Source organism: Zosterops lateralis (assembly GCF_965231275.1).
Source record: "Zosterops lateralis genome assembly, chromosome: 4".
NCBI lineage: Eukaryota > Metazoa > Chordata > Aves > Passeriformes > Zosteropidae > Zosterops > Zosterops lateralis.
Window position 1 is genome coordinate 51,946,250 of NC_139765.1, and position 12,932 is coordinate 51,959,181.

At 34.1% G+C, this 12,932-nt stretch overlaps 1 protein-coding gene across 5 annotated transcripts in view; it reads right to left on the bottom strand.

Annotated features, from left to right (window-relative positions):
• Window positions 1-12,932, bottom strand: part of CADPS2 (calcium dependent secretion activator 2) — a gene marked incomplete at its 5' end in the record, with an annotated part of 283,646 nt that overhangs the window by 55,416 nt on the left and 215,298 nt on the right. For all 5 annotated transcript variants that reach the window (XM_083860055.1, XM_083860056.1, XM_083860057.1 and 2 more), the window contains 2 exons: window positions 1,311-1,467; window positions 5,059-5,162. In XM_083860055.1, the coding sequence (XP_083716181.1) occupies window positions 1,311-1,467; window positions 5,059-5,162 (261 nt within the window). The remainder of the gene's footprint in view (window positions 1-1,310; window positions 1,468-5,058; window positions 5,163-12,932) is intronic.

The window sequence follows — 12,932 nt, forward strand, 5'->3', positions numbered from 1 at the left end:
AAGGTGAAAAGGCTGTTAATTAAAGAGTAAGCACTGAGGTATGTTCCACTTGGGAATCACTTCTTGGTAGAACGGTCACTTGCCACTTGCTAACATGTCCACTGATTAATAGGTAACTAATTTCCATGGTTGCTTTCCAGGAGTTTTGGAAAAAAGAAAAGTGTGTAATTTTCCAGATGGCTTTCACCTGCCAGAAGCTGTCATTTAATATATCAATTACCATTAGGGAATTACTGAAATTGGTATACAGGTGTGATATTTCATACAACAGTTGCTTCATGTCCTTCATTTAAAGTTTTACAATATTTGTAATAGGTGCTTTAATGTGAAAGTTTTCATAAAATGTCTTTCTTAAGCCTATTCTAGTAATTTAGCATTCTTATCTGTTTAGTCTTTTAAGGAAAGAAAAATCAGCAGCCTATTAGCAATCTTCTTGCATGTGAGGACAACCCTTGTTTGTTTCTAACACTTCTCTCAGGTTGGAACCAAAGCTCAAAGGAACAGAAATGACACAAGAATAAAGTTAAAACTGGTGTCACAAATCTTTCTTGTAAGACTATTGTAAAATACCTACAGTTTTCAGAAAGCAAAGAATTGTTTTAAGTGCATGTAACATCACAAGTAGACATGTGCTTCCTAAACTGAAAATGTATGATGGTAAGAAAAGAGGCTGAATATCCCATGTGAATATAGGCTTCAGATTTTTAACCTAGATTTTAGGTGATCCGACACCACTTAAAGTAGTGCACAATCTACCCTTCAGGAGTCTAACTCTTCTGAGATCTGTGCTAAGACTGAACAGTTTCTGCACCCTTCTCAGCAAGTTCTCAATTACCATCATAGCAATTTAAATAAGTTTCTGAAGTTGGCCCAATAAAGGATCCAAACAGAACATTTGTTGTGTGTATTTTATTCCATTCATGCTAACACTACTATATCTTTATAGACATAACTAGTGTGAAAGTAGTATAGAAGGCTTAGAAGGAAATACAAACTACAACTTTATTTAAACCATATAGATTAAATGCAAAGTATCAATACCTCTTAAACTAGTTGTACATAATTGATGCAAAACTGAGTAATTTGTGACTACCAAGTGGTTAATGCACTGCCAGAATAAAGACTAAAATGGTCCAAGGATAGAGTGAAACTGCTCAGCTTGCAGGAAACAGAACACTAGGATATGCATCATAAAACCAGGTATTTTCACTTTTATTTTGAGCATTATCCTATTTAGAAACACATTTACAAGGAGTGGGCACATTAAAAAATCTTACGCAAACAAGTATGTCAAAGAATTAAGATCTTACTGTCATTTCTGAGGGCATTATTCAGCAGCTGGAAAAGTGGGAAGCTGTCCCAGGAGTCCTGTGGCTGTGCCTCGAGAGCTGAATCCATATCAACAGAGTAGAGAGACAAAAACTTTTCTGCATGCTCAGCCAACAATTCTGGCCACCAAGCAAATGCCTGCAAACATGACAAAACAGAATTACTGAACAAGAGTCAAAGCCAAGAGATGTGTTCTATCCACGGGAGAATACATCTGAGTATGTCATGCCATGTCCTGTCTCATATGGGGAGGAAGAATGGGCCAACTGAAAAATGTGAAAATATTTTATAAAACTTTGCATCAAAAAAATAAAGATATCAAAGAGATTATTGAGGGAAAGGTGAAAAGATCTGAAGAAAAATATAACACAAAAAAAAAAAATCAAAAAAGGAAGCATAAATGCCTGCAACTTTTTTCCAGAAAGCAAAGGAAAGCATGAAGGCCTTGCTCTTGAAAAAATGGCTGTATATGTTTCTTTTGATTTCATTAAATTCTAAAGTAGATGAATTTATTTTTAAAATAAAACTTTATGAATATATTTTGCATTCATTTGGTAATCAAAAAGGACTTTTTTGGTGAAATTTTATTCCTTGAAGTCTGTGGGGTTTTTTTAACAGCTAGAGAGTGATTTCAATACCTATTTTTGCCTTAAAGGTGTCAGCTTCTTCTGAGGAGGACATCCAGTTTTCCTTGTGCAAATGCTGTAAATCTTTAGAAGGTCACTAATGTCACTCATATTCAGTAACTTAACATGTTGGAACAGCTTTTTCAGGCAAAAATTTATATTCTTACACAATCCTTAATGAAGAGAAGAAATCTGTGAAAAATATTATCAGCAAGTAAAGCCAGCTCTTCATTAAAGACATATATACCTTTTTACTGCCACATAAATCTAGACTTTTAAATGTCAGTATTGGAACTGAGCATTGGATCAGGGGGAGATCTGTGATCTTGGAGTTAAAAGACAAAAGTGAAGGGAGTTTATGAAACAGGATGAACATTGAATCCTGCTGAGAGTGTTTTGCTCAGAATTTCTAAGAACATCTGACAGTGAGAAATGCCTACACATGCAACACAGGAGCATGTCATTGCTTTCAAACTTAGGTCACTAATTTTGAATATATAGTTTTGAATATTTTTGAGTCGCCAACATGAAACATATGTAGCTTGATCTGCACAAGAGCTGAGTCCCTCCAGCTTCAAGTAAATTCACAGAAATCTTCACTGGCATTTCATAAATGTAGGTCCTGGGTGATGCAGAATTATGAGCCAGGTCTGAAAGGCATCAAATAGAAGACAACTCCTGTACAGTGGTCTACAAATGTGTTTTTGCATCATGGACTTTCTGATGACTGCCTGTAGCTCTTTCTGACATGGGGAAAATGGAGAAATGATGAATTGGCAAAAGATTTTAAAGAAATGCTGAGCATCCTCTGCTATTACTGAAAAGTACTTTGTGTGTTCCAGTGCCAGGATTGAAGGATGACAACTGGCACCATACTGAGGAGAGATGAGGCTGCAAAAACTTTGGTGAGCTTGAAATGGAGCCTTTTTCATAAAACTTTCAGAATTTTTTATTAATGCACCCTGTTTAAGTAGGAATTAATTAAATTAAGAGATTCCTTACTCTAGAAAATAACTACATGAAAATAAAAAATGTATATAGGCACTGGAAGAGGACCCTTCTAAGCAAGCAAAACTCTTTTCAGAAAATATTGCCAAAACTTCAAAACAAAGCAAAACCAAAACTAGAAAATGAACACATTTTCTCTCCATTTTCTTCCTTGTAAATGACACTTTGGACCCAGACAGAAATTCTTCTGACTCTCTCAAGAGCTATGAATCATTACTTGGGCAGCAAGAAAAAAAAAAGGAAAAAAAAAAGTTAAAAGTAAATGTAACAGCACAGTTCTTATGGATAATAATAGGCTAAAAACAATTAGCAATTGGTGACACACATTCTAGGAGAACAGAAACAGTGAGTGGATTAAAGGAAGAATGGAGTTCTTAGATTCTAGAAGAAACATAAATGTGGCTATGCAACACCAGAAATCATCAAAATAGTTTATGCTACGTGTTTAATGCACAGTTCCATGCTATGAGCACAGCAAAACAATGCTTAGTTCATCAGGAATCACATACCTCTCTTCCCTTTGGGAATCCCCGAAATGTGTAAATGTTATAAATTTAAAAAAAAAAAAAAAAAAAAAAAAAAAAAAAAAAAAAAAATATCTAGTATTAAAAAGTGTGATATATTACTTTACAGATTACTGATCCTCTTCATCAACTGAAGCATCAAATACTGAACATTTGCATAACATTATGATGTGAAGTCCCCATACTTAGTATTCAGTTTTGAGTAGGTAATGTATAATTTGGCAATCTCTTTCTCAGATATATTTTAATACTGCCCTATAAATTTCAGTGAAATTGAACATGTATTGCATGAATGAAGGAAGGGAGAAATAACTTTAGCATTATCTTTATTCTTTTCAAGGTACTTTAAATTAAATCGTGAACTTTTGCTGAATAAATTTTTCTAAAGGCACATGCAATGCTTCTGAAAAACACCACATCTCTGACTGCAAGTAAGGAGTGCAGAAAGCAATCTTTCAACAGAGATGCTTAATCATATATGTATGATTTGACTGGGTTTTGTTTCTGTGTTCTTTTTCACAGAAGTCCAATTTTCTTACAGTCATGCAAGTCCTCAAAAGACAAAGACCACAATATATACATTTTATTAAGTAATCATTACACTGTAACACAGTGGCAACAGTAGTGTAGAACAGGACCTCCAGGGAATTAATTTCAAATCATCAAAACAGCTGTTTCTTCAGTATAAAAGAAAACATCTATAACAAGTTCACACATGACAGATGTAAGCTAAAAACCATATTCCATAGTGTGATATAAAACCAGATGTTTTGAATGATCATATTTTATAACTATATATACTAAATAATGTTTATCCCTTTGCATATTTTCCAAAGAAATATTTATTGAGCTTTTTGAGAACATTTTAAAAACAATTTCCTGAACCTTAGAAAACTGTATTTATTAATTAAATTTCAAGAATATATACGAGTGCATCTGGCCAAGTTAAGTTTTCTAATTCCTTGACATAAGAGGCGCTAGAATTCTAGCTATTATGGTTTCTGTATAATGAAGCAAAAGATGTGAAACTAAGAAACATAAAATTCTTTTATTTCATTTCTTCTACCTTAAAATGCCATTTTTAAAAGCACAAGTTTAAAAGCATATTTTTCCAATCAACAGAATGGGATTGGATTATTATAGAACGGGATTTTTAGAACTATCTTTATTTTTATTTCTATAATCTGGATTTATACAGCATGATGAAAACCAGCATTCAGTTATATTTTCTTTCTATTCTAAACATCAGGTGAAAAGTTGGAAGGAAAAACTGTATAAGGCTATGAATGTTTTCCATACCATTTCAGCACCTCCAGCACAAAGATGCTTTCTCTTTTTTATGCTCTTTAATTTTCATTTCCAAACCTACAGTTCATTCAAGTGAATTGAAGTACAGTTTTATTTCACTTCACTTTACATAAGCTTCAAGTCTCTTATTCCTCTGTAAATGTGAACTGCCTTAAACATATGTCAGAAAGTAAAACTAAAATGTTTCTTGACAGACTTGCTTCGCATCAGGGGAGAAAAAAATCTAGGAACAAACTCTACAGCAAATGCAATTACAGCCTCACCTCTGAATGATGCTCTTCATTTTGCTGCAATACTTCGATACAGAGTTCTGCAAGGTGAAGAACCTCTTCCAGTTTTCTTGCAGGTGTTGCTTGATTCATGGTCTCTATATGAATATAAAACGTAAACTGAAATTCCTTTAGTTACAAATACGATTTGCAGTAAGAGAAAATGATAGGAATGGAGCAAACTGACAAATTTCTAAAGAAAAAGAAATTTCAATTGTTAAGGATAATCATTTAATACACATAAACAGAGCTTAATGTCCAGATCACTAAAAAGAGAAAATAATTCACAAGAGCATCAACATTCACTGTAAACATTATGTAATTTAATATGTGATACACAAGTGCATCAGGTGTATTAGATGCTCAACTTTTGCAATAGGGAGGTTTTTTTTCTCTTCAAGGCCATATATACAAAGACAGCAGATAGTAAAGACCCTTTTTGTTTTGTCAGTACAATGTCTTGTCACCAGATGACTCATTACTGTCATCAGCAAAATTCGTACCTTTTGCTGCAGTCAAAAATTCCAAATTTTTCATCAAAAGAAGACATTCTGTTTTAGACATATTTAAAAATGAGAAAAATGTAAACCATAATAATTCATACAACTAATTTCTAATAGCTAATTATTCAAATAACTAATTTTCTACCTGCTGTTCATCAGTAAAGGTGAATCTGCATTCTTTTCAGTACCATAGCAAAAAGTAGCATTATGAAATAAGGATCTTATAAGAGAATTAACATAAGCCTGCGAAAAATTCCACCTAAAAGGAGCACAAATGCAAAAGTTACAAATGACATGAGGCTCACTCATTCTACCCAGAAGACTACAGAATGAAAGGAAACAACAAAGGTAAACAAAATGTAACTAAAATACTAAAATAATGTAACTAAAATAATGGGGAAAAACCCCAACGATTAGTTTGCAATTTAAAAAAATCATAGCACTAGATTTCAGAAAGAATCACAGAAGATAAGGGAAGAGTCCAACAGAATTTTTTTACAAATATTTTTTAATCAATAGAAGTAACTTGTCCAGCTACATAACTTGCATAATTAGGGATAACTTCAGCATTAGCTATTAGAGCTTGCTTACTTAACCAACCTCTTGTTGCTAAGGATAAATTATAGCATAATGGAAATGATGTAAAATACAATCAGATATTAAGTATGGCCACATTAACTAGGTTTGCAGAGAACTTATAAAGGTGATAACAAGGTCAGTGAGGGTTTCAGGACTTCTATTTTCTCATTTTTTGTGCATGTTTATGGATCACATGGATAGCAAATCATGTGAATACACATCTTCATATGCAGAAAATTCTGCTGACAGTTCCTTCCCACTTTGCATTCATCATTACATAGAACATTAGCGCATTAATGAAACAATTCACATAATCTCCTTGGTGTCAGTAAGAATATCAATCTGCATGCAATAAATATTTTTAACACTTAACATTTTAAGTCAAAGCAATATTCCAGACATTTTAAAGGCAGGTGACCTTGTTGAGTTCTCCAGCACTAACACACCAATGCATATATAGCTTTGATGCAATTTTTGAAGAAACACTGGATTAGAATTTCCAGCAAACATCTTCAAAGTGATTAAAACCCTACATTGTTTTCATGCAAAAACCAAGCAGGAAAATTAGCTATTGAAGCACCTACAAAGAATTTTTTCAGATCTTATTAAAAGAGATCACATAACCAGATATGTTGAAATTATTTTTTTTTGCTAAAACCCAAATTTAGCTCAAGAAAGAGTTAGTGTAGGAACATGGGTCAAGCACAAAGCACATGCCAGGCACAAAATTACATTCATAATGCCAAGAACACTGTTAGCATTACTGTACTGTGTTGCATTTAAAAGTTTTATACTGTACAATGATTATATGAATATAGTAACAAACATACTGAATCAAGAGAGATTAGAAAGGATTGGCCAAGTGCCTTTTATTAAAGTTTTATATTATAAAGACTACTTTTGGATTCAGCCTAAACCTCAGTAGTTTCCACACTTATCCTGAACTGAAATTGCTCTTTCTTCTAATGGTCAGAGTCCTCCCCTCCCTGAACACGCAGCAAGTACAATTCATCCAGATAATATTCACCACTAGCAGTGTCACTGATGTTAATGAGTCTTAGGAATAAACCAGTGATATTAATACAGAATATGACTGGAACATCTGATTTCAGCATAAACAACTCATTTTATTACAAACTCAGCCTGATCTTCCTTACCTCACCACTAACCAAGTAAACAAAATAATTGCATTCATAATTGCATATATTCCTAATGAAAGCTAAATAAGCTGCAAAATATTCAAAAATTATATCCTGGAAGCGTTCCTCTAAATTTTAAGAAAGTAATTCTAATAATTATGTTGAAGTTCATGTTGCATTTTTTCACTGGAATAAATCCACTTATCCCACATTTGCAATTACCTCAAGATGGCCTAAAAATGACTATTAAACAGATATCATTATCACTAGGGAGAGCAAGAGAAAAAAAATTTAACACATAACTGTGAGATTATGCTGGCCCCCTACTTTGATAAGACCACAATGAAGAGAAATATGGTCTCAGTCAACTACCAATTACATTAAACAAGGCATTAAGGAAATGCAGTTCTGGTCATTTGGGCTGAAGTGATGGATTTTGATCAGAAATGGAAAGGAGTTTTTTTGTTGTGTTTGTCTAAAAGGCATCATAATCCTAATAAAATGAAGGATGAAAGAGAGGATCAGAAATGTTCACACACAGGCAATGTGGGAATACAGTGTTCCCAAAGCAGAAACACTTGGTAAAGAGATGACCTACCTGTGATCAGGGATGATGTTGGCAGAAGAGTAAGTCAGTCACGATAAATGATTTAAACTAGACATTTTAAAGTTTTCAGTCATTGTGGGACTAATGCTCAGGAACAGTTTTGTTTTTTTTTTTCAATAGGATTAGCATGTTTAGGAGACAAAAGAGTATGAAAACTGTAAATACACCTTTGAGTATGGCAGGTTTCCAATTGATGTTTCATGGCAGGAATAACTAAAAATTCGGACTATATCAGACTGAAACAATTCCAATTTCATGTTTCCATAAAAATCCCCAGGCTCTTTACTAGTTAACACTGAAACTATTTATTACTACCTAAAAATATGCAAATTACCCTTAATGTTTCTAGCTTTTCACAATATTTTAAAAATCATTATTTTCTTAGAAATTTTGTTCATAAGAAATGGTGCAGAGAGTTGCACTCAGTCTGTATCCTTGTACTAATCTCTCTAGGTGTGGTTTTTTTTTGTTTTTTTTTTTTTTTTTTTTTTACTAATTCACAGAATAAATCAGTACATGCAATTTCTTTTGCATAAAGACTTCCCCACCTCTCACTTGAGCTTCATCTAAAGCTTCTTTTTCCATATGTAAGTAACCACACCAGCTAGCCATTTTTCTCTGTAACTAAAGACTGTTCAAATTCCAGGGAATATGACTTATGGATATCCATCATTTACATGTGTATACATACAAGGGGCTATGAAGTAATTTGAGAAACAAAAAATGAAATATTAACTTTTTTTTTTTTTTACCCAAGCCAGTAGTGTATATGAAATATGAGTAGCAATAAATTCTTATTTGGAAGTTTTAGAACCTCCAAAACACCTGAGCCAAATACTGTGCTTGTCTTTGTAAGCATAAAGGAATTACAGAAATGGAAATCAGTGCTGTCAGTTTTCATTACATCCATGATGTCTTTCTTCCCACAATTATTAAAGGTTGTTAAGACGTGTTTACACTGTTCAAACTAACAAGTTGCAGCAGGAGTCGAGTCAGTAAATATGCTGCTTGACATATTTTAGAAAATAAACAGAAAAAGCCATCAATCATCTGTTTCCAGCTTCACAAGCTGCCAAAATGAAAAAGCAAACTAGGCTTTGCAAATAATGGATGCTTTCTCAAGTATGCATTACCAGTGAGTCACACAGGTACCAAGAAAATATTGTTAAATGAGCTAAGTTAACTGAGTGAACTGCTACTGAAATGAAAAAGTGACTGCTTCATGAACCAACGGAGCCTCGGGCCACAAGGGACTGTCAGATCATCCAGTCTCACCTCCTGCATCACACAGGTCAGGGAGCTTTTCCCCAGTCCTCCTTTTTGAGACAGTCATGATGTCTAAAACCTAACAACAGTGTGTCTAAAACCTACCTCAAGCTTGCTTTTCACAAGAGAGTTTATCCTTGAAGACAAATGCACAGTTCTCTCTCATTTTCTCCCCAGCATGTAAGCTGTTAAACATGTGTGATTAATTTCTCATTGGCATTTGCTGAGCACAGGAATCTGCTGATTAAAGAGGCATTTTTTTCTTGGTTATGAATACAATGCAACTAGGAGACACCTTTCTCTGGCCTGCCAGTCTCCCCCTCAGTGACACAGCATATACGCCTTACTTGTTTTCCCTGCCTCCTATTTCATCCTTCCCCCTTTCCTTCAAACAAGCATATCCAGAACCAGAGACTCAGGAAAGCCAACCTGTCTCCACGCAGAGGTATTGGAAAAAAAGTGAGTATGTTGAGAAGCTCCTAAGTTCACAGCCTTGGTGGGCTCATAGCAAAGCAGACACAATGTAATTGATAATACAGACACATCATAAGTTGAGCTTTATGGAGCCAACTCTGCTCCAGCAGGGCCCATTGATTTGATCTTTTAACAACTGAAACCTGCAAGATTGCTTGAAGCTAGTATGTTACTAAACCTGAACTGACTCTGAAGAGTTAACCCAAAACTGGTATAATCTACCCACAGATAATTTAGACTTGATTGAGCTAAATTTTTGTGCAATTTCTCACAGAATTAATTCTGCATGAAAAACTAAGGAGGTAGATCTGGAAGGACATTCTATATTTTGTTGATTAAAAAAAAAATCTAGCCTAATATAAATAGTGGAATTTAGCTTTAATTATGAAGCTGAAACCAGTCTTTCCACAACTGCTTCCTACTATTTCAATAGCATTTTAAATTCTAGGGGGAAAAATTAGAATTACCATGATTAGCTAAGTACAGAAAGATTATGAAATTTGTAAAAAGTTAGCATTTACATCTCCTACTCCATGACCTACTGTTTTATTAAGTGCATCATGCTACAGTATTTTCCAGTTTTTAAAATTCATCATAAATGGAATTACCTTCATAGGGCAATCACAGGTTTTTGTAGTGTTGGTGTTTTGCTGGTTTTTTGTTTGGTTTGGGGTGGGTTTGTTTGTTTGTTTGATTTTTTCCCAAAGAAGGGAATCTTGGCTCATCGAAAAGCATAGAAATAACGATATCAAAAATGTAAAAGGAGAAGAAAAATCTCTTTTTTTTCCAGCTGATCATCAAAGCACTTAATATATGATTTTTTGTATTCTGATTTTGGCAACACAGATACAAGCTATTGGTATTTCCCTTCTTTTCCTCACTTCTAATTTCACTTCAAAGGGGGTAAGAACTAATATTGTCAGCACTTCCTGATACTGTTGAATAAAATTCAGAGATAACAAACATGCCAAACCGCAAGGCTTAATGAAAAAAGAGAACTGAAGAGATGAATAACTCACCTATCACATGGAGAGAAAATTGGCACTTTAAAATGCAGACTTAGTAAAAAGTATTTTTTAAAATGTAGAATATTTTAAGACTAAATTTTAGAGCCTTACTGAAAAATGACAAGAAGAAATCTAATGCTGGCAGGCAAGGGGAAAGAAAAAGAGATGTTGAAAATTATTAACTGATAAGAAATTTGAAGAAATTACTAATTGAGGACATAAAATGAACAGAAAATAGAATAAAATGTAATACAGATTTGCAAAGGTAGGTTCAACCAGACTTGTGCTTTTCTAGATAGGATATTTTTGTATAAAAGGAATTCAGTAGATCTCATCTATTCTGACTTTATTAAAGCATTTGATGCTGTGCCTCATGGGAAAACCACCAGTTAAGCTGAATAAAATGAGGATTAAAAAAAAACCTGTGTAGGGTATAAAGAAGATGCCTCAAGTGAAAGGGAATAAGCACTGATGAGAAAGTGCATAAAAAGGATTCTTGCGAGATTCCTTGAAGATTCATCTTATCTTCCTTAATATTTTCACCAGGGACTTTAGAATAAATATTAAGAACACAATGACAATGTGTAAAACATGGGAAATAGACAGATGTAGTAACAGGAATTTGATGATTCCAAAGAATGGGAGGGAGAAACATCTAAAAAAACTTCAAGAGTTAAAGAAAAACATTATAAAATACCTTAAGAAGAGACAATACATTTTGAAACATGAACAGCAATAAATATTTTCTATAAACTGGGAATGTGTCAGCTCAAAATGATCAAAACTCCAAGACTGGGTTGAATTAACTTTTCACAGAAGGGCTGTGTGACACAAGCATGATACAGACATCAGAACTTGTGTTACTTGACTATATTATATAAATGTTTCTGATAGGACAATACTGCTTAATACTGTGCGAGGCATCTCATGGGGATAACTTTGCACAGTTCTTGTCACCAATGTTTAAGAAAGTGGAATTCATATTTTAATAAAGAAAGACTCCTGAAATGATAAAAGTGAAGAGCAGGCGGCTACTCTGAGATAAGGTGTTGAAAGACTAGGTTGCATGAGTACTAAACTCCTGTCTAAAAATGCATCATAGGGGCACGGAGAAACTGGAGAAGATGAAATGCTAATGAAGGATGAACTATCCCTCCCTCATTTGGGACACAGGACAAGGTTGGAGGGCTTAAATTTGGGAACTAATTTTACTGTAAGGTGATGATACACCTATACAGCAAATTGGACTTGAAATGACCTTCCCATGACTGAAGCAGGGGACTGAAAAGGGGAACGACAGTGACAAAAACTGACTCAGCCCTACTGTTAAAGAAAGATTGTAGGTATATTTACAAAGGAGTATCAGGATGCAGACCTAACAATCTGGGGATTCTTTTACAGACCTCTGAAAAACTGAGATCAGGGATGTTTGCCCATATCATCATTTCCATTTAGTTGCATAACAGAGACCAAGAAGGTGCTATGCTGCTGTGTGACCCACTTTTGTTTGTTCAGTGAAATGAACATGCATGGAGAGCTTTAATCAAGTCCTCTCTACATACAATGACTCTCTCCACTTGCCTTCTCAGCTTCAATGATGTTTGTAGTGTTTTTCTTTTTAAGCCAGACAGATCCTTCTGAGCCTTGACGGCATTTACATACTACCCTTCTATGTTAATGATCGATGTCTTAAAACCCAGCAAACTTCTGAGTTTCTCCTGACCTTCTCTTGTATGGAGTTAACATTTATTCAGCCTTTGGCAGTCTTTCTGATAGAAAAAAAATTTGGCATGACAACTGATTTGTCTTTGAGCAGTTGTACACTCCAGAGTAACTATCTGCTCCAATTTTAATGGAATTTATTCCTATTCCTTTTATTCAAACTGTTTGCCAGAAGGAGCCCAGTAGACTGAGTTACTACGGTCTTTTAAAAATAGTGAGTAAAAAGATAACTGACTAATAATTCAAATCTTTACAATCTGTCTATTGCCTCAGAAATTAATATGCACAATGACAGATACTGACTGCCCTGTTTGCTTTACAGACATTTACCACTTTAATCCTTTTTACATCTGCACAGCAAGGTAATGCCCCTGTGCTGAAAAATGTATTTATGTGTAAGTTCCTGTCTTTTCTCAGGCAATAACAGCAGCAGTAGCAGAATTAATTAGTCTTCAGCCATTCAGATTAATAAATTTAATAGGGAGAACATTAATTTCTGAGAAGGCATAAATAATGCATTTTATTATTTTGTGTGTATGGAAGTGTATAAAATGTAAGTAAAAAATAAGAA